This window comes from Pollicipes pollicipes, unplaced genomic scaffold (assembly GCF_011947565.3).
Source record: "Pollicipes pollicipes isolate AB1234 unplaced genomic scaffold, Ppol_2.1 Scaffold_4881;HRSCAF=5763_pilon_pilon_pilon, whole genome shotgun sequence".
NCBI lineage: Eukaryota > Metazoa > Arthropoda > Thecostraca > Pollicipedomorpha > Pollicipedidae > Pollicipes > Pollicipes pollicipes.
This window is the reverse complement of record NW_023596576.1, coordinates 49,469,230-49,489,858: the sequence shown is the minus strand read 5'-3', so window position 1 is coordinate 49,489,858 and position 20,629 is coordinate 49,469,230. Positions and strand designations below refer to the sequence as shown.

Sequence of the window (20,629 nt, the reverse complement as noted above, 5' to 3'; positions counted from 1 at the left end):
TTTCGCAACACGTTTCCAAACCTTAGAGCGCAACAAGGTGATTCCTCTCGTGTTTAAAACGGACGGCACATTTAGTCGTCAGTCAACATGTTTCGTTCTCCTCGTTAGACGACACATTTAGAATTTTCAGGCATTCAAACATGTCTACAGTTTGCATGCATTTTATAGGGAGCGAAATGCTTTGTGCACGATTAAAAGATGCCTGTTCCCTGCAGTGCGCTCACGAACTCTGGGAATTATAGCATAATTGACTTCCTATTTGATTTGACGGTACGGCCAAGCAAAAACAACACATGTCTTTTTTTCTCACTGCGTACGTTTCTCAAACTGGAAACTTCATTTGCTTACGATACTGTGCCGAAGCTCAAAGGGCTACAAACGAATCGTTACCATTTTCCCTCACATTATGTGCACGATTGAGCGTCACCATGCGTTCGGCGAGTAGGACGGTGTACATCAAGGGATAGCGCTGTTGCAAGTTATATACGGCAGTAGCAACTCAAGGCATTGCTCCTGTCGCTTATGCGTGGTTTGAAGCCGTTCGTATTCAGAGCGGTTTGCACTGCAAGGAGTGATAGGCCACGGAGTGTACATTGATATGCAAAGCGTGTAAATGGTAGACCAGAGTAAAATACTTGTAGTTAAGCAACAAAATGATAAAAACAGTCAGACTCCAAGACGTTTAAGGTCAGTTGTCAAGCTGCAAACTAATCTATCCAGAATAGGCTCTGCGCTGCATCTTATTAAGATTTAGAGTCGCAATGGCAACATTTGAACAGAACGCCAATAATAGAGAGCTTAAATGCCGAGGTGCTGGTCGTACTGAACGCTAACGTCGCGTTGAAACCACTTGTCGCTAACGTCGTATTGAAACCAAGTGACGAGGCATAACGACAAAATATGAGATTCCAGTATGTGCTCACATTTCGTCACCAGTAGTTCACAGAGCTTGCTGATTTGTTTCTAGGTACTCAAAAGCTTTTTGCTACTTAAAGCACAGCAAAGGCTTGGAGAAGCGCTGTGCATACACATGCATAGATTGCGTCAGATATACCACACTGAACACAGTTTTCACGTTACTGAACTTTGGCGCAGGTGCACCTCTGATTTGTGGAACCCATCAGATCATCTCTCGCGTACCCAAACCTTCCCTGTCTGCTTAAAGACGTTTGCTATGAGTTTCTATAACCGGTGATATCTTCACAGGATTCTTGGCAAGGTAGAGAGTAGCACAAAACAGACCTTTGTAACATTGTTTTTGTGTACAGGACGAAGAGATTGATGTCGCTGGATCAGTGATGTCGCTGATAGTAAAGTTGTTCTTGATATCATGCACACAAACAGACGATTATCATCGTAATCATTAAGCACCAATCGTCAAGAGATCGTGATCATAAGCACAGGGCTACCGATAGTGTGGTGGCTAAGCTGCGTATCTGGGAAAGCAGGGATAGGGGGTTCGACTTCCCACTGTGTCCGCCCTTCCTGCCAGGGTGAGAGGCAGGCGACACCTTATAGCCTGAGCAGCTGAGAGTGTCGTAAAACTCCAATAACGATTGTCATAAGCACGATTTGAAAAGTCGATAGCTGTCAACACGTCAATGTCTGCTTTATAACGTCGTTTAACCAGTGCTTCCTGGAATACTGAAGACCGATAACTCAGCAGAAGACCACCGAACTCGTAATGCCGAAATAATTTTGCTTTCATTGTAGCGTCGTGCTCAAGTCCTCGGTGTTGATCTGTCTCCCTCAATTGTCCTGTTGCATATCTAACTCCTCGTCTATGACGTTGGCTATTGTGGCACTTTCTCTGAGACCTTGCGCCAAGAGCTGGCGAGCAAGCAGGTGACCCCACCGTCGTGACAGTGAATATGACCTCCAAGATTGGCCACCGTTATCATTTGCTCAACAAAGGCTGGAAGTAAATGACCACTTAATAGCCACTCTTACACTACCTATGGGCAGGGTGAATAGGCACATTATGGGTACACTGAGTATATACTTAAGTGTCCGAATTAGTACATGCACGACATAGCCAGGCTTATCAGACAACGTGCTCATTGGCAGCAGGGGTGAGATCTGAGCGTAAAGGAGGGAACGGCTGGACACTCGGCAGGAATGGTTTCCCTCTCTCAGCCACTGCAGAGGACGCCTGTTTTTGCGTGCACCTGGCCGTCCCGTTTTCTGCAGACGCGCGTAGGCGCGCGCGTTTTTACCTGTCGACCACCTATTCATGGCCGACGCATGCCAGCTCAAGAACAATGGCAAGGGATGCTGGTGCACCAGACGGTCATTGGCGCGATCAGTCATCCGCGCTAACACGCGCTCACATTCTTGGCGTGGCTCGCCCGGCGGGCGGCGTGGCCAGCTGAGGGATCCTTCCCAGGAGACGAAATGAATAAAGGGGCGTTATCAGTGGGTGTGGTTATCAAGCGGGCGTCGCAAAAGCATTATCGAACTAATTGCTAGAGGCTGTCAACCAGTGGTGAGAAATCAGGGACAATTGTGACCGACAAGCTTTGTCAATGTATGGTAGCCCAATGTAGCAAATCCAGCAGCGCGATCGAGGCAACGTACACTGATTTTGGTTGTACAGTACGTGCTGACAGAGTTGACAAACCACTCGTGTCGTTCCAGCGCATGCCTTTCCTTTAATACAGTGGGGAATCGTTATGTACAAAACTGTTCTCCACCGGGATTTCCCACGCCCAGATGTGTATTCAGTCTCTTCGCCTAAACGCCCTGCCATGCTACAACTTTTCTTCAAGCTACAGACCAAATAAGTATGCGATCTATTATAGGCTGCAATCGCGCTCCAAATGCAGGCGCGCTCACCGACTTTTCTCAGGAGTGAGTTTGGGCAGGAATGGCCCAAGAGGAGCACTTATGCAGCAGCGCTGAACCCTCACAGCAGCTTTCCTTTCTCATGTTGCGCTTTGGTCTGCCGTGCAGTGATCACTGTGGAATTTCACACTGTCGCGAATCTCATTTTATTGTTTTTCTTAATGCTCTGGTTCACTGCTTTTGCCACCGAAGGAGGTGTAGGGGCCAGTATCCCCATCCGCTCGTGAGCACCACTGGCTCTTATCTGTCCTGTGGCTATTAACTGGTTTGATTTGTACTCAAAGGAACTTACTAGCTTCCTATTTTACCAGATTTGCTTTGATACAATGCTGCGGCAATGCAACATTACCTTGTCTTCTCCAAAATAAGAGCCAGCACCGCTATGGGTAACTTACTTGCGGTCAAAACGCCAGCAAGTTACCAACACACATGCTGCCGTAGCTTTCACCCTTCCGTCAGGCACGTAGCAGTTATCGGGGGCCGTTAGCGACAGATACTACGTGATACACGAGAACAGCTGTTCGGGAAGCTGCTGATAGTTTTCAGTCGATGGCGCCGGTGATATAGACGGTAATAAATTAGGAGTTATGTGCACGACCTCTGTTGGCTGCCATCTCACTGATTGCAGCACTTTCCAGGCGCTGGACCGCCAAATAATGACGTGTCTGTCAGCTGACTATGTTCAGTGCGCCCGGAACCCGACCTGGGAGACGTATTATGCTGGCGGAAAGCAACAAAATTAAAGATATTGTACGTGTTTTTCATAACAATGGAGTTTATTCTAGAATCAGTAGATTAAGGCGGCAGAAATCAAATGGTGGGAATCATTCAATAAAAATGTCCTAATCTGTGCGATGTAACGTTAAAAATGCGGGATCACGCCACCGCGTGCCTGAGTTGTTTTAGAGTGGCTTGAGTCATTTACTACTTTATTCATAAGATGTACGTAAGTTTATTCATAAGACTTTTGCTGCGCAGAATACGTAGTTTTCTTTTCAACTGGTAGTGACACCTAGTTGTCCGTACGGTAGTATTGAACAATGGGCTTGATCAAGTGCACCATTTTGTCCACCAGCATCAAACATGCCTACTTTTCAGATGATAATAGGTCCAAAGATTTCACGCTTTCACGGGAAGTGGTGTGGCTCACTTACAGCTGAAATAAATGCATAGGACAGCATTTCACTCTAAGAAGGAAACCCATAAACACAGAAACCCCATTTAAACAATTTAGTTTTTAAAAATGCTATGCACTATATTGTTGAGGTTTTTGTTCGGAGCAGCTTTGGTGTGTTTTTGCTGAAACTGACGGTGTGAGCCGTCTTCAGAAATGTTCCCCGGCTTAATCAATGGTAGAGTTAAAGGCACAAGTAAAGATCGTTCGAGCCCTATGCACATTTAATTTCACATGTATGAGTACCCGTCCAGTGAAAAATGTCGGCAAAAGAAACACTGAATGGCCTAGGCATTTCGGAGAAGCGTACCACTGCATATACTACTCTCCGGGACCGTGAGCTCCAACGCTCTCCGCCGTCTCGCCCGTACTCCGTCCCACATCGTCTCTCTCCGGGATCTTGAGCCCCGATGCTATCCGTCGTCTCCCCCGGACTTTGTCCCACATCGTCCCTCTCCGGGATCTTGAGCCCCGACGCTATCCGTCGTCTCGCCCGTACTCCGTCCCACATCGTCCCTCTCCGGGATCTTGAGCCCCGATGCTATCCTTCGTCTCGCCCGTACTCCGTCCCACATCGTCTCTCTCTGGGATTTTGAGCCCCGACGCTATCCGTCGTCCCGCCCGGACTTCGTCCCATATCGTCCCTCTCCGGGACCGTGAGTTCCTGCCCGGCCCGTCGTCCCACTCGGACCCTTCCCAGATCGCGGCTACTCTGTGTGACGGCCGAGCGCTGTCGGCGGCGATAAACTCCGGTGCAGGCGGTAATACGAGGCCGGCGCGACGGCCGGGCCATGGCAGCCAGCCGGCGACGGCGGCGGCAGCGGCCGAGCGCCGCGCCGCTGGGCCCGGGCGCCGCGCCGCTGCGGCCGGACGCCGCGCCGCTGGGGCCGGGCGCCGCTGCGGCCGAGCGTCGCGCCGCTGGGGTCGGGCGCCGCGCCGCTGCGGCCGAGCGCCACGCCGCTGCGACCAGGTGCTGCGCCGCTGGGGCCAGCGCTGGCCGCTGCCGTCGCCACTGAAGCCAGCGGGCTCAGCTCCGGCGACGTGCCGGACTAGGCCACCGGCGCACTGTCGGCGATTCGGGGCCGGCGGAGCCAGCTGCGGCTGAAGAGACGGTCGTCGGCACGCGACGTCAGTGGCTGGATGCTGGCCCGACCCGGGGAAAAGAGGGACAAGGCGGAGGGCTAGTCTCTCTTCGGAGAGGGACTAAGGCCGGGGGGCCGGCACGTTCCGGTACAGTGGGGAGGGGGGGCGTGGCTCGAGCATATTCGACAGTGTGCCTGAGACTGGTTATGAGGCCTGGAAAGAGATTGTGCTGTGGCGACGTATGAATGCAGCTTCACCAAAATTTTCGCCAAATGATACGAGCGTCTGAGAATATATTTGGATTTGACGATGGATTTTGCAATGACGGATTTGCTTATATATCATTCGGCTGCGTTGAACGCTCCCAACGAAGCTTACAACCGTGCTTCAGACTAAATTTTTGGAAAGACGCCTTCGATGCTGTGAAAGGTTTACTGACCGGTGTATTTTACTTTGAGAGGTTATACATTAATACGGCCCTCACATCACGCTCAGCAATGCATTCTCAGGTCGGAAATATATAATACGGAAATAAAAAAACGTGGAAGGGTATCGGCAGATCAAGGCGAGTTAAACTATATGTGATGTCGCATAATTCCTTTCGTTTTTCGTTAGTTGCAGGCATGCTACCAACAGAAGCATGCAGCGATATGTCAAACACGCGCCGGGCCACTGCTAAGTCGCCTTTCTTTGATTGGGCGGAAAATTGTGCCGCTACTTAGCGCATCAGATGACACTTGAAGGAATTTTCATCGAACGCTGTGAGATGTCAACATTGGCCTTCGGCACTTTGTCATGCTGGGGCTTCATGAAGTTTAAAAACTTCCGAGTTATTTCATTTAGCCTGAACTTTTGAGTCTGGCAAGTCAATATGCTGATATGCACTGGGTTTTCCAATCTAGTGGTATCTTATGTTCTGATTAGCGAAGTAGGTCAATTGGTCCTGGATATTAAAGCTGCCTCCCCCAGCACAAAAAAGCAAAGACCGAGCAGCCGCCGGGTCATAACGCAGCTTTAACTCACTTCCTTCAATGTCAGTGTGAGTGATACAGCTGTCAGGACAGTTCATCGCAGCTCAAGGACAAATAGACTTATAGAATCATTTCAAAGTCTACAGCACTGATGCAAATGATTTGGTGCACGAGAGGGATCAGCAGGAAAACTGCATACTTTGATTAAAGATAGGCTAACGAGAACATGGCAGTATTACGCCTTCAGCGTGGCGGCTGACCAGCATCGGATAGGGGGGGGGGGGGGAGGGAGGCTGAGACCTGCGCAGTGGCGCCACATAGCTGACCGACGGGGTAGGGGCAATTGGCGACGCGTCAGTTGACATAACCCGCCGTGGTTAATGAGAATGAGCACGGATATTTGCGGACTACATCATTTTGTCGACACCAGAGACGAAGAGCGGCATATCTGACACTCTCTGGTGGACTTCCTTCGCCAGGCTGCGCCTTGGGACCGCTTGTGAGCGCGCGCAGCGTTGCCGGGGTGCCTGGCTGACCGCCTTCCGTACCTGTATTCGGGGTCGCCTGCCGGCGTGCTCCACCTCGCTGACCGTCTTCCCGCCTGTGCTCGAGGCCGCCTGCGGGCGTGCTCCACCTCGCTGACCGCCTTCCGTACCTGTATTCGGGGTCGCCTGCCGGCGTGCTCCACCTCGCTGACCGCCTCCCGCGTCTGTGCTCGAGGTCGCCTGCGGGCGTGCTCCACCTCGCTGACCGCCTCCCGCGACTGGGCTCGAGGCCGCCTGCGAGCGTGCTCCACCTCGCTGACCGCCTCCCGCGCCTGGGCTCGAGGTCGCCTGCGGGCGCGCTCCACCTCGCTGACCGCCTCCCGCGCCTGTGCTCGAGGTCGCCTGCGGGCGTGCTCCACCTCGCTGACCGCCTCCCGCATCTGTGCCCTGCAGGCTGGCTGGGGGCCATGTCGATAGCGCTCTCCTGGCTGCTGTCGCCGCTCACCATCGCCATCTGCCGGCGCAAGTCCACCCGGCTGACGGCTGTGCTCGGGGGCCTGGTCGCCGCGCTCGGCATCCTCTTCAGTTCCTTCGCGTCTCGCTTCCACCAGCTGTTCATCTCGTACGGAACCATATTCGGTAAGCAAAGACGACTCCAGTCATCGTATTACGCTGGTTGCGTCACAATCGCAAGAGTTCACTGAAAGTGGGAGGCGGCAGAAGCGATGTTGAAGCACGTTTTAATCGCTGTCTTGCTTGAATTTGCATCACTATCCTCGGCCCATGCAATGTTCAATAGGTCGAGGGAAACGTTGAATTTTTATAAGGCTGTGAAGAGCTTCCTGCAGCATCACTCGCCTTTCTGGCTTAACTCCCTTGGCGTGGGTTTTGTCAGGTGGTGGACCATACGCAATGGCTTGTCGGCAGTCGCCAGAGTTCGGTGGTAGATGGCGCGCGTTGCAGCAGTGAGCGCGGGAGTGTGGGACTCCGTGCTCGTGGTGCTGCGATCTCACCGCGACTGTTTACCGCAGCGCACACTCGTGGAAGCATGGCAGCATATTTCTACATGATTCGTAAAAAGATAATAAACACTCAGGGACCGTTTACACGACTGTAAGGCCCTTTTGGGTAACTCGGGGACCGTCCACACGACTGCGCTGTCGTTTCGGGTGACTCGTCGCTATGGTTACGTCCTTGATGCTGTACATAAAGCCGAATGGTGTGAAGACAATGTCCGGATACGGGTTGACGGGTGAAGGCCGGCTTGGTTGCCATTTTCCTTCCTGCCACGGATGCTGGACTTCCTGGCTAGCTTCACCAGCAGTTGTGCTGGATATCCGATAGTGCGATAAAGTCTTTGTTCAGCACAAGTCGTGAAGAGCCGCGAAGGAAGCATTGCCTTCAGTCGGTTTGTTCCAGCAACGATTCACGGTCGGCCTAGGACCAACGGCTTTGTTCCCCTCCCCTTCCTCCCTTCATGGCTAACTGATTGAAAACTTCATGGTAAGAGATGGCCTTTTGCCGTCGTAGTTCAGGCTGGTTTATACCCTGAATGTAAACACGAAGCATGCAATTTTTAAAGAAACCAGCAATATTAAAGGGAGTCTAAAACCCGAGCCACGGATCGCGAGACACGATCTCGCTTAACAGAATTGGGCGTCTACCAAACCAGATTATCATGTTCAATGTGCTGAAGTCCCAGAGGACAGGCTGGGTTATAAGTGTATGTTGATTTTTATCTTGACATGCACACGCATGCTGTCGCAGATCCACATAGGCACGTGTGATTGTGAGGCCACATATTGTAGATAAACTAAACTAGACCAGACTGAAATAATTGATCACGTAGACTGAGTAACCGTGGCTCCAGGTCTTACGATGACGATGAGGTTTCTAGGGCCCGAGCGATGGCGTTTTCGGGTTATTACAATAATGCGATGCAGCTTGGGGGCTTCGATTTCATTGCTCTCGCGACATTTGTCGGTGTCTTCTAGACACATCATGCCAGTTCGCTGTTGCTGAGATGTGACATGAGACCCATGACCCGTGACTTGACCTTCTGGCACCGATAGCCTTTTCCGCGTCTCGGGACGTACTCCCACCGGTCACATCGGGCCGGTCCTGTTGACCCGCGGCCCCGCCGGCAGCGGTGGGCGTCTCTATGACCCGGGACGCGTCCACGCTGATGGTGGGCCAGTACTTCAAGCGGCGTCGTGAGCTGGTGGAGACGGTCGTCATGTCGGGCAGCGGCGTCGGGCTGGCGCTCATGTCCGCGCTGCTTCAGGGCGCCATACAGTGAGTGGTTGGCCCAGTCACCTGTCACTTGCCACCCGTCTGAGACTTTCCTCTTTGAGTGACACCAGGGAATGGGCACAGCAGTGGTTTGATTATTTTATTCCTAGGATTCCCAGTAAAAGAGCCTGAAAAAAGAATATAGGCGAACCTTGACTCCCAGTGCACTGACTTTCACCTTGGAGCTCAGTGAATTCGGCTAAAGCTTAGTGTGAAGGACACATATGTAGAATTGAGCCGGGCCATTTTAGAAAGCCGTTTTTTGTGTTTACTATGTAACGTCTACCAATCATGAAAGCCCGCGTCCATGGCAGGCCATGCATGGGTGGTGGTGCCGAGCCTGACGTATTCGTCTCACGTGCTCCCTTCACTTATAGTTTTGTGAGGTGCAGCGCGGCGAGTGTCTCCCAGCCCTGACAGCGCTCTCCCAGCATCCGCCAGCTCATGTCCGGCTCCGTGTGCTCGTCGGCAGGGCGGCCGGCTGGCGCCTGGGCCTCCAGGCCGTCACCGGGGTCATAGTGCTCACCTGTCTGTTGGGCACCTTCTACCGGTCCGCCTCGCTGTATCACCCGCAGCGCAGGGCCATCCTCCACTTGAAGCACTCCAAGAAAAAGGTGGGCCGTCACTACTCACGGGTCGCCGCTGTAGTCACAAAAGAAAGGGAAGGCCACCAATAAGCAAGGATAAAACCAAGCTCTAACGAGGTGCCATATGTTCGTACGCATGCAGGTAAAAATGCATAGGTACGTTCTCATCCGTGTGCTATGGAGCCGAAACATCATTCTATTGATCCTGTCAGATCACCAGTGCGTCACGCTTTCTGCGTGCGCAGCTCATGAGCGCCGCGCGACCTCCGGCAGGTGAAGGGCAAGACCAAGGTGGAAGACAAGCCGCCGTTCCTCGACTTCTCGATGCTGAGGTCGAGGACGGTGCGGGTGCTGCTCGTCTCCACCAGCCTCAGCTCCCTGGGCCTGCACACGCCGCTCATATACCTGGTCAGTCATCACAGCGGCCGGCGCACGCCGAAGCGGCGCCGCTCTGCAGGCTGCCACGGAGCGGCACAAGGGCGCAGATGACATGATGTAGCGTCCCGCGCGCTTTAATTGCACACAGAGCAGCTTCTGCCACATTGTCACAACTCACAAGTTCGTTCGCGACAGGACCCGGGAGTAGCAAAGGCTCTTTTGTAACTAGAGAAGGAGAAATCGTTTCACCAGCGGGATCCGGAACAGCTGCATGGCAGTGTTAGGGCTGTCACATAAAGCCCATTTGTTTTACAACTTGTATGGAAAGGTTTTTATTTCCTACCGGTTCGTTGCGCAGTTTCAAGTATTGATTGCGAGCGTGGCCTTACAGAGGATGAGTTGGTAATGTGGTATGATCCGTTAAGAAACTTAAGAGTGTAAAATGCTTTGGACCTTTCGGGGTAGAACTTAAGAAACAAATCTTTATTGGCCGAGACAGAGCTTTCCAAGCTAGTTGCAAAGCAGTGCGATTAAGTTGACAGAGAAAGCAGGCATGTACTGTCATTGTTTCAATTACGACAATGCTCCGAAGCTGGTGTGTTCGGGTGCTGCCTGACGCGGAAGTAACAGTTTTTTTTTTCTGTAACAAGAAGTAGCGCCGATATAACCAACTTTCCAATGAAAGCTAATATTAACTTGCGTTGTGAGACTAGCAGCCATGTAAACAAGATTTAAATATACAGAAGATATATCCACTGTTCCTTGCAGATCCGTCTGGTTGCGATTCATTTGCTGTAAACGTAGGCTACAAGATCCCGATTCCAAGTGTACTTTGCTGCGTCATTCATAGCCGTAGCCGATATCAGTTTTGATGAACGGAATGTGAATTTGATTTCGACATAAAATGCAAAGCAAAACCAATCCAATGTTTCTTGTTTTGGTCCATTAATTACACTTTCAATGACAGCAATTGCATGGTGAATTGACTGTGATTTATTTGCGAGGGTGATAGGTTACAACAAAACATTGGCGTTGACACTGCTAGGCGTTTTGCATGAGACTTCGCGAAAGGCCACGTATGTGACAGCCCACAGAGACTCTATGGCATGGAACATAACTGAATACCCACACATCATGCTCCAGTCATAGCGACTCAAGCCTGCCTTGACCTGACCGTGGCAACGCCATGGGAACGCTCTCTTGTTGAGGCTGTACCCATCGTACCGGTCAGCGCTCCTGTCGGCTGCCGCTGCCTCCGTTGTGAGCTTCACGGCTCGCGCTGTAGAAGGGCTGGGCTGGGCACACCCGTTTTCAGAAACACGTGGAGCAATCCCTGGAGTTCGCTATCATCCGTGCCTCTTACATGGTATGTCACTGTACCCTGCCACCCAACCGAGGTTCACCATCACCATCTATGTCATGAAGAACCTCGTGTGGCAGTCTCGCCGTCTGTGTTCTGAGGCTGTTTTTCGGGCGTTCGTAAGTTCTGATTGGCCCCGGCAGGTGGTGCTTGCGAGCTGTCCTGACCGGGGCGGCGGCATCCGAACATAAAGCCGAACATAAAAAGTTGAGTGGGAAAACTTGAACGAAAAATCCAAAGAAAAAAGTTAACAGGGATAGACGTCGACGTCGACAGTATGGTTTATGAAATAACGGGTCGGAACCAAAGATCCAAGATCTTATTTTCAGAAGGGGAAGCGGGAGCTAGGACCAAGCATTGGTAACCAGGCGCATGCCTATCCAACATTGGATTAACGAACGGACGGATCTGGTGGGCACGGGCACGGGCACCGCACCGCCGTTGTGCGTCGCCTCCTGCTGTAGGCGCCTGTGTCTCTCGTCACCGTCCCAAAAAATCGCTAGACAGGGAATTTTCATGGGCATTGATCGAAGCTAGCAGCGTACCCACAGCAGAGTGGTCCCGTGGTAGCCTTAGGGCGTGTTCAGTACGGCTTGGTGGTAAAGTTTCGAAGGCGGCGGTCCTGCGAGGAGCGCTCGCTGTTTGAGTGCGGTTGTGCCCAATTTTGAGGTAAATATGACCTCATGAGCATAATCACGGCGTAACACATTGAATTCTGTCAACACAATGTTTGCCCTATAACGTCATTTAATGCGTGTCCGATGGTGTATTAAAGGTCGATGACTCAGCATAAGACCTTTGAATTCATAGCGCCGAAAAACCAGAAGCTGCAGGCCTGTCGTGTCTATATCGACTTTTTGTTATTCGAGTTTTATTCCTGTTGGCTCTTTGTCCGTTCCAATGTTGTGTACTGCTGTCGAGTTTGATTCCTTCAGCTTTTCTCCGCTCTGGCTTTTATCCCCATTGACTTTTGAGACTTTCTCCAACTCTAATTATATTCTCGTTCATTTTTTGCCCGTTGACTTTTTCCGACTCAACCGACTTTGTTCAACTTCATCCCTGTTGACTTTTATACCTTTTGTCTTTTTGGCGCGCAACATTTTTTCTATTCGACTTCCATTCTGGATAACTTTAATCCTTTTGGACTATTCGCGCTCTTCTTTTTCGTGCGACTTTTTCCATTCGGCTTTTCCCCAAGTGGGAACCCAAGGTTACTGAGTGGGAACCCAAGGTTACCGACTCAGCCCTGACATGCTCATCCAAGCCACCAGCACGGCCTGTACGATGTCTTCCGGACACGCCATTACTGCGTTTCTGTCCATCTTGCTCTCCAACATGTTCAGTGAATTGCCAGCCAGGCGTTGCCGCCTCCTCTGGTCGCCAATGTGCCGTGACGCGTCCACGAGGTCAATCCGAGCCTCGATGGCGACCACGGGCCACCTACTCACTGATGACTTAGCATGCCAGTGTGCTCAGGTCGACACCGGGACACCAGCCAAACGGCTTTGAGATTGGGAGAGAGAATGCTTAAGACTTGTACCAGTGTGCCTGGCGACGCTGGTCAACCCGCGCTGACTAAAGTGGTGCAGTAGTGAATTGACAGCACCCCGTCGGGCAGCCACCAGGCTGTGCCAGGGGCGCTGTCCCACAAGTTGAATGGTTGGACCACGGGGCCGATCACCTGGGCCAGCCCCATTGGAGATATATGGCCTGTGAGAAGTCGACGACACGTCCGTGGACCCATTCGCGTCCATGTGGTGTGACGAGTTCCCTGACCTGCCGGGTGATGTCTGGTCCGCCTCAGCAAGAGCCTGTCGCTGCTGTATCGTTGCGTTAAGTGTGTGTTGAGCAGTGATGGCAACAGCGTCACACGTAGAGCGCAACGTAAGCCGAACACGTAAGCCGAACCAGACACGCTGGTACACGGCTGATAGCTTCCGCCTCCGGTGTTTCGTGGCTGGACCGTGCCGCAGCGTCGAGCTGACCGTCGTCGAGCCATGGCACGGTGCGTGGTCCGTGCCGGCGTGTCCACCGTGTTCGCTATCAAGAGTCAAAGTGACCTTGCGGGCATCCTCCGGAACATACGTGACCACATTAGAGAGCAATGCCAAACGCCGAGGGAAAAGCCACTGGACTCGGTCGGGGGACAGCCTGAACAAAAACGCATTCATGGAGCATCGGGAAAACGTCGTGCTGGTCATGTTGACGACGAGGATGGACCCCTCAGGACTGAGGCAGTCGCTCCGGTCAGGATAGCCCGTCAGTACTGCCGATCAGAGCTTATAAACGCTCGAAAATCAACCATGGAGCCAACACCTGCTCACGTGAATGAACATCTGTAGTCGCCTTTAGGTGGGCGGCAGAGTAGTATACAATGTGAGAGGTACGGGTGATAGCGAACTCCAGGAGCTGCTCCACGTGTTCCTGAAAACGTGTGGGCCGCCAGCACCACTCTGCTGCAGACCGAGCCGTGAAGTTCACAACGGAGGCAGCGGCAGCTGTCGTGAACGCTGACCGGTACGGTGGCTACAGCCTCAACAGGGGAGCATTTCCACGGCATTACCACGGCCAGGTCAAGGCGGGCTCGAGTCGCTGTGACTGGAGCATGATGTGTGGGCGTTCAGTGACGTTCCCAGCGACAGAGTCCCTGTGGTCGAGCCTGTGGGGGAGAGTGGGATGAGTCGCATCATGTCTAGGTAGTATCAGAGCGATTTGTTCCAGATTTAGGCGATGGATGGCAGCCTTGAATCACTCAGCTGACGCATAGCAGCTACCCGTGCCTGTGTTAGTGTGCTTCCGACCACATTCCTGCACCCGTCTTGGGATTCACGCGACAGCTATATGTCTTGCACATCGGTGTAAGCTATTGATCTGGATTTCAAACTGATAGCTTTTTCAGTTTTGAAATGTAAAGGCCTTACGGCATAATTAGACTAATCTGAAATCTATGCAGAGTGGTGGGAAATTGCATTTGTCGTATACACTGCAAAATGTTTGGTGTCTGCTTCCGAAGGATTTCGGGGTGACACGAGCTTTTTTCCAAGATGTCGGGCGATACATGCTGTATTAGCTGTGCATGTGACATATTGTACCAATGATATAACGCACCGAACCGTCAATGATTGACTTAAATGATTGTCATGACTTATTGTCATTCAGAATACAAGTCGACAACTACATTACTTGTGAGGAACCATGATTTATACCTGAGCAGCAAAACCGCAGTGGCAGCAGTAAAAGAAACGCTGATCGATAAAAAACACAAATGTGTCATGCTGCTATCACGATGAATTACGAAATAGCACAGACGAACGCATTGGGTGCACATTGGGCCACATAAGGCGTGCTCCTCAAAATTTCATCTCGACATATGAAGCTGAAGGTGATGTGTGTTTGCAGATATAAAAAAATCAGTTCTGTCTTCACTTTTGTATAGCATGAGAGAGCTCAGAATAAAAACCGACGCAACGCTCTCTATTTTCCCCTGGTTGGTTTCTAATGTAGTTTTGTCAGTTTCACAAAGTCTGATGCAAAACGCGTGGTAGTGTTAACATCATTGTACTGTTGTAGCCTATCACCATCGGGTAGAAGTGCGTCGGCCATCGGTGTTAGAAAAAGAGCGATCAACAAAACCACGGAAAAAGGATGCAATGACCGAGCGGGTGGCACCTTCGGCTCTGACTTCGGGGCTCGGGTTCTAATCCCGGCAGCTCCATGACACCTGAGGGTCACTGCAGTCGCGGGGGCTTTTTAAAAGAATGTGCCACGGTTTGCGTCGCGTTCCATCAAAAGCCAAGATGTGCGTTACACCACTTGCAATGTGAGGTTCTTGCGTTCGATCAAAAAAAAAAGATGCGCCAGCAACTATTCATGGCATAGCAAACTGTACAATTACAGCTTTGTGGCATTTGATGTCGGGGAGTGGTAGTACCAGCTGGACGTGCACGGGACTGTCATATCTCTTTTGAATCTTAAAATTATTTTTCACTCTCCTGCTGGTCATAAACCACGATTCAATCCCGGTTCAGCAACGGGCGGTTAGTCGTAGGGGGCGGTTAGTCGTATTTCTGGTTCTGGAAGGAGGAGCCTACAAACTACGTTCGGTCAAGTTCGAGCCGAGATCAAGCAACATTCAGTATACAGCTTGACACTAAGCTGAGAGATCCGGTAAGAGCCAAGATCCAGCTTGGAATGTATACAGGTGACCAACAAGAAACAGTCTAGCAGTGTCTAAAGGCACAGGATGAACCAATCTCCATCCTTACCAAGATCCAGCCTGAAATATGTCTAGATTTCCTGGAATTATTCCAAGCACGTAGAAAGCACCAAAGCCCAGAACAAATCAGAGGGAACTAGTGAAAATGAAGGTTTTGCCTAGAATTCTTGCCAGGGACCACTTCGTCCAAGAAGTCAATGGGAATCAGGAAACCTGGTCTAAAGTTGGTGAAGGAACAGTGTCTGGTTTTTGAAAAACAACCAATGGGATCCAGGAACATGGAGTTGGTGTTTATGAAAGAACCAATGGAAACCACGGCCCATGGTTTGGTATTCCCATTCGTCCCCGTGAGCGAGAAGCCGGAACCAGAAATCTGCGTTGGGAACCAGGCGCATGTCAAATCTTGAACTCGGAAATTTGTTAATGGGTTGTGAGCCATTTCTATCTCATATTTTTCCGAGCATTGTTTAAAATCAGGTCAATATCAGCGCTGGAACATGTCACCGGAAACCGATCGAAAGTCAAGCCAGTTACCACGAGGGGCAGTAGACGGGCAGGCCCATTGAACCACCTGCGCCATGTTTGGTGTGCAGGCGCAGCAGGCACGGCAGGAGGGGATCGCCGACGACTCGGTGCTGCTGCTGCAGAGCTACCTCGGCCTCGGCTGGACTCTCGGCTGCTGCGCCTTCGGCTTCGTCGTCGTCAGAAATAATCAGGTGCGTGCCGCGCTGCCACACTGTATCAATGTTTGTAACGTGTCCTTACAGGTTTTGGTCACTCATTGCATTCTCTGGTCGCATCCCGTAATCGCTTCAGCAGAATAGTCGTGAATTCGTCACAGCTGCATAGTATGCGTCCATCTAAGTTGGTGAAAGAAGTGCTTTTATTGTCATGCATGCCTGCATGCATACATGCGTATGCGTTGATAAAAGCACGCGGGTACTGATAGATGCATTAGAAAGCATATGGATATTTTGCAATCTGGCGACATGCTGTCATTATTTTCAGGATTTTTTTTGGAGGAGGGCACCAAAGCCATAGATCAATGAGCGTGCAGCTGTAATTACTAAACTTTTGGAAATTGTTCTTTTAGAAATGGTTAAGTATTTTACGTGTTCAGAGACAGTATTTCAGTGTCAGTAACTAAGATGTTTGCCGATGTGGCTGAGTTTTGTGCAACCCTAAAACATGTGACCCGTGGCATGCCTCCAAATAGCCTTCCTGCGAGACATATAAATATATTGACTGTTGCCGTACTAAATGTTATATGGCTTGGTGTCAGGCTCTACTGAGGCTGATGACATCCATCAACAGGCTTCAGCTGTTCAGTCTTCCCTTCCCCAATCGCTTTTAGAATATCGCTCTTGAGCTCATTGCATTCAGCGATGGGCAAAGCGCGATAACATGTTTGGCTTGCATGGTCCACAGGGCATACTTAGGCTCATTCTGGATGAAATAAGCAATCATGTCTAGTAAGTAAGGTATCTATGAGGTCACAATGGACCAACAAATCGGTGTTTGTTCATATAGCTGATTTCTTGGAAAACTGGAGGGCAAAGGGAGACAGTTGGTAATGGGTGCAAACTCTCACCTCACAAGCGGCACAGGTGTAAACAATTTACATCGATCTCGCCACAGAGAGAAGGCTGGTGTCGCACATGGTGCTGGCACCTAGTTTTTGCATGTTCCGGAATGTTTTCGTATGATGGCGATCTAATGGTGGTGGTTTACCATTACGGGGATTTGTCATGATAAACCGCCGATAAGAATACATGAGATAAAAATAGTTCTTGAAAGTCGTACTTTAGCGGAGTTGTGGTGATATTTCTGATAGATGGTGATAGGAATATTGATTTCGTCAATGTAATAACCAATGTATCCAAGTGATGATACTTTTCAGTCGAATCATGATCTCAGATTTTTCATCTTACCAAGCTGCAAGTCTTCTAAAGATTCGCGTACTGAGTAACTTGCTCTGCACGTGTATATCTGCAAATATCTGCACCCTGGGGTACAACCGCCTGCCTCCTGTAATCACCGTGCCCTAGGAGCTGGTGCTGAAAGCATTTTGAAGACCGCTTGTGTATATATGGGTCGTGATCTGGCTAAGGTAATACAAAAGTATGTGCAGTGATGGGCTTTACATTGCATTGCGTATCGTACCGACTCAAGTTGAACAACGAGGGCATGGTCAGTTGAGTCGCTTACTCAGATGTCAGGACCGCTGTGAGCTGACCGTCGTGCCCCCCCCCCCCCCCCCCCCTCTGGTCGGCAGGAGTGTCGCATCAGCCGGCAGTACCTGTACCAGGCGTCCGCCTTCGTCTGTGGCGTATGCCTGCTGGCCCTGCCGGCGGTGCAGGGCTACAGCGGCTACGTCCTCTTCGCCTGGCTGTACGGCATCTTCTACGGCGGCTTCCAGTACAGCCTGAAGATGTGCACCTACGAGAAGGTGCGCGCGCGGAACTTCGCCAAGACGTGGGGCTTCGTACAGGGCTCGCAAGCAATTCCCGTACTTATCGGTGCGCCCGTCACAGGTATGTCCGAAGCGCGTCGGCATAGTCATGTTGTTATCCGCTGACCGCTAGATAGGTTATGTGGATATGTTTAAACATATAGGAAGACATGCTGTGGTATGGTTTCGTGGATATTTTGGCACACAATAGGGTGTCGACTGGGACGCACATCGGTGGACACCGATCGCTTCCGGGCAGCGTGCGTCGCCAGAGGTCGTCGTCTCTCATCTCTCTCGCCGCTCATCGTCATCCGACTCCACTCTCCCCAGGCTACATCAACGTGGCGATCGGCAGCAAGGCCGGCTACTACTTCAGCGCCACGTTCGTCGTGATCGGCAGCATCAGCATCTCGCTGATGGACTTCCAGCGGCGTCAGGTGCGACGGCGGCGGCGGCGGCACCAGCACGCGCACGGCGGCGGCGACCGCGGCGCGGCTCGGCAGCCGGAGCCGGCGGCGCCTCCGCCGCTGACGCGGGCCGACTCGCTGCCGGACGTGGACGAGCGGGTGCTCAGCCTGCTGAAGCAGCGCGCCACAGCCATCGCGCACAGCAGCGGCGAGCAACGCAAACAGGAGCTCACCTGCATCTCGGAGGAGGGCATCGCCGACATGGACCTGCCCGACGCGCTCTTCGAGGACATCGAGCTCGAGCTCAACATGCTGCAGGGCGACATCACCTCGTGCAACAAGGTGGAGAACTACCTAATGCTGAGTGAGTACGAGAACAACCTGATCGCCGAGCTGCCGGCGGGGCAGCGGCGGCCGTCGGGCCGGCCGGCGCTGGGCCGCGGTCGCGCCGGCCTGCCGGCCCGCCAAGCCGACATCCCCGAGGAGCGCAGCGACGTGGAGAGTGACCTCAACTCGGACTCGTCCATCCCGTCGCGCCTCTTCCGGAACTTCCGGCGCGCAAAGAAGCGGGACGCGCCGGGCGCCGGCGGGGCGCCGCTGTAGGCGCACCTCGCTCGCCCACCCGCTTCCCGCGCTCACGCGCTGTGAGCGCGTGGGCCCTGCCCAGTGTTGATTTCCGGTCAGGCTGAACGAGTCCCGGTGACACGTGACACGTGTCGCGCGTGATGTCAGCCGGCGACACGCGGTGACACATGGCGACCATGTGTGCAGCTGGTGTTTCCCGATGGCACATGGTGACAATGGAGGATGTCGCCGCTGCTAGTCGTAGTGGCAACCGATGCAACTGTTGATACACGGTGACATCAGATAACATTTAATGATTTGTAATGGCATGCTAAATGTTCGTGTCGTTTTGGGTGTACACTGTGCTGTGCATATTGTTGTGAAGGGGCTTTAGCAATGCTCAACAGGTATGTTTGATCTGGATGTGATTTCTTTCGAGCCGCGAATCCGTGTAGGCGCACCGCTAGACATGGGCTTGCCAGCAGGCGCGTGGTGTGGAGTGCGGGCCGCCATGCGTTGGATCGTGTATGGTTTATTATGAAGTTCTGTGGGCGAAGGTCTGCGTGTCGTGACAGGTAGGCCATTACTGGTGGCTTATCAAATTGATTATGTGTCGTGATGACGAAATACATTGTTTCTTATTTGAGCTCGTTTTGACAACAAGGCTGTGATTTTAATGTGTGTCTCCTTATAAAGGTCTGAGCTTCCGTTAAATAGGAAATGAGGCTTCGAACGCGCCATGTCTTTACGCCCGGTGGTGATACTGTTCACCTGGATGCGGTGTTGATCATTATGTCATGGCTTTGTTATCTTGGCACGTGCAGCTTTACGTTAAATACATTTACACCTGGTTTGCTCAGCTGTAAATGGCTGTAATGGCTCTACGTCAGACTTAGGGGCAGAGCTGCGGCCGCATAAAAACAATGGCATGAGAGCGGTAAGATCAGATCTCGCGTCGTACGAATTATTCAGTGACTTTGAGATAAGATGCTTCTAATAATATCATAATATGGTTAATTGTGGCAACTGCTGGGGGAAATACGGACATAATGACCAACTTTGTTCTGTACATATCCCATCTTGCTCTTGAGACTCGAGCGCAGATTGGTCTGAGGCTCCCGAAACACGGATTAAAAAGCGCGACGCTTTGATACCCTCCTAATAACCGAAATGGGCCACCTCCGAGCAATGTAGACGTTCACGAGATAGGGGGATCACGCCCGTGATATGCCTAGGTACATCCGTGATAAGCAGTGCGTACCCATAAGACATCATGGCGTTCGTGGTCTAACTTAGGCGGCCACGTGATGCTACAATGCCTACAATTGGAAGTAAGCACCTTTAAGGCGCCAGGGTGCCCTCATTATCGGAGTGTGGCATCACCGACGGATTTTTCTGCCCCGCAGTATTCGGCGGCTCGGATATCCTACGGCGCCGTCGTGGTCAAAGTCAAGTTCCCACGGAAGCTGTGGTGCACTGGTGAGCTGTGGCATAATGATCAGAGTTGACAAATTAAAAGTTCTAGGGGGTTCTGCAGGATCAGTAGAATGCTTTTCCTGGACACTGACTCCAAAAGGGTCAGTGTCCAGGGCAGGTCATGCGGAGCCCTGAGTCGTGTGGGGTCAAGAGAGTTCAAGAGATAGTTTGCTCGGCTCCTGCTTCTGGGGTCATGTTTACTTTGCCATATCACATTTCTAGCACCACCGTAATTTAGCAAATTGACGCCGTAGATGGTTCGCGAGCTTTCAGTGGATCGTTGTCAGTGAGCCAAACCAATTATATGGATGCCTTTGACAGAAAAACATGCTCCAGTGCC

General features: G+C 51.7%; 1 protein-coding gene across 1 annotated transcript in view; it reads left to right on the top strand.

Moving 5' to 3' along the window:
* The window catches only part of LOC119100538 (monocarboxylate transporter 2), a 37,787-nt gene extending 18,935 nt beyond the window's left edge, over positions 1-18,852 (top strand). The window contains exons 4-12 of the mRNA XM_037223625.1: positions 7,011-7,196; positions 8,705-8,852; positions 9,322-9,463; positions 9,710-9,844; positions 15,984-16,106; positions 17,666-17,924; positions 18,173-18,279; positions 18,406-18,648; positions 18,733-18,852. Coding sequence (XP_037079520.1) covers positions 7,011-7,196; positions 8,705-8,852; positions 9,322-9,463; positions 9,710-9,844; positions 15,984-16,106; positions 17,666-17,924; positions 18,173-18,279; positions 18,406-18,648; positions 18,733-18,852 — 1,463 coding nt within the window. The remainder of the gene's footprint in view (positions 1-7,010; positions 7,197-8,704; positions 8,853-9,321; positions 9,464-9,709; positions 9,845-15,983; positions 16,107-17,665; positions 17,925-18,172; positions 18,280-18,405; positions 18,649-18,732) is intronic.
* Positions 18,853-20,629: the final 1,777 nt, after the last annotated feature.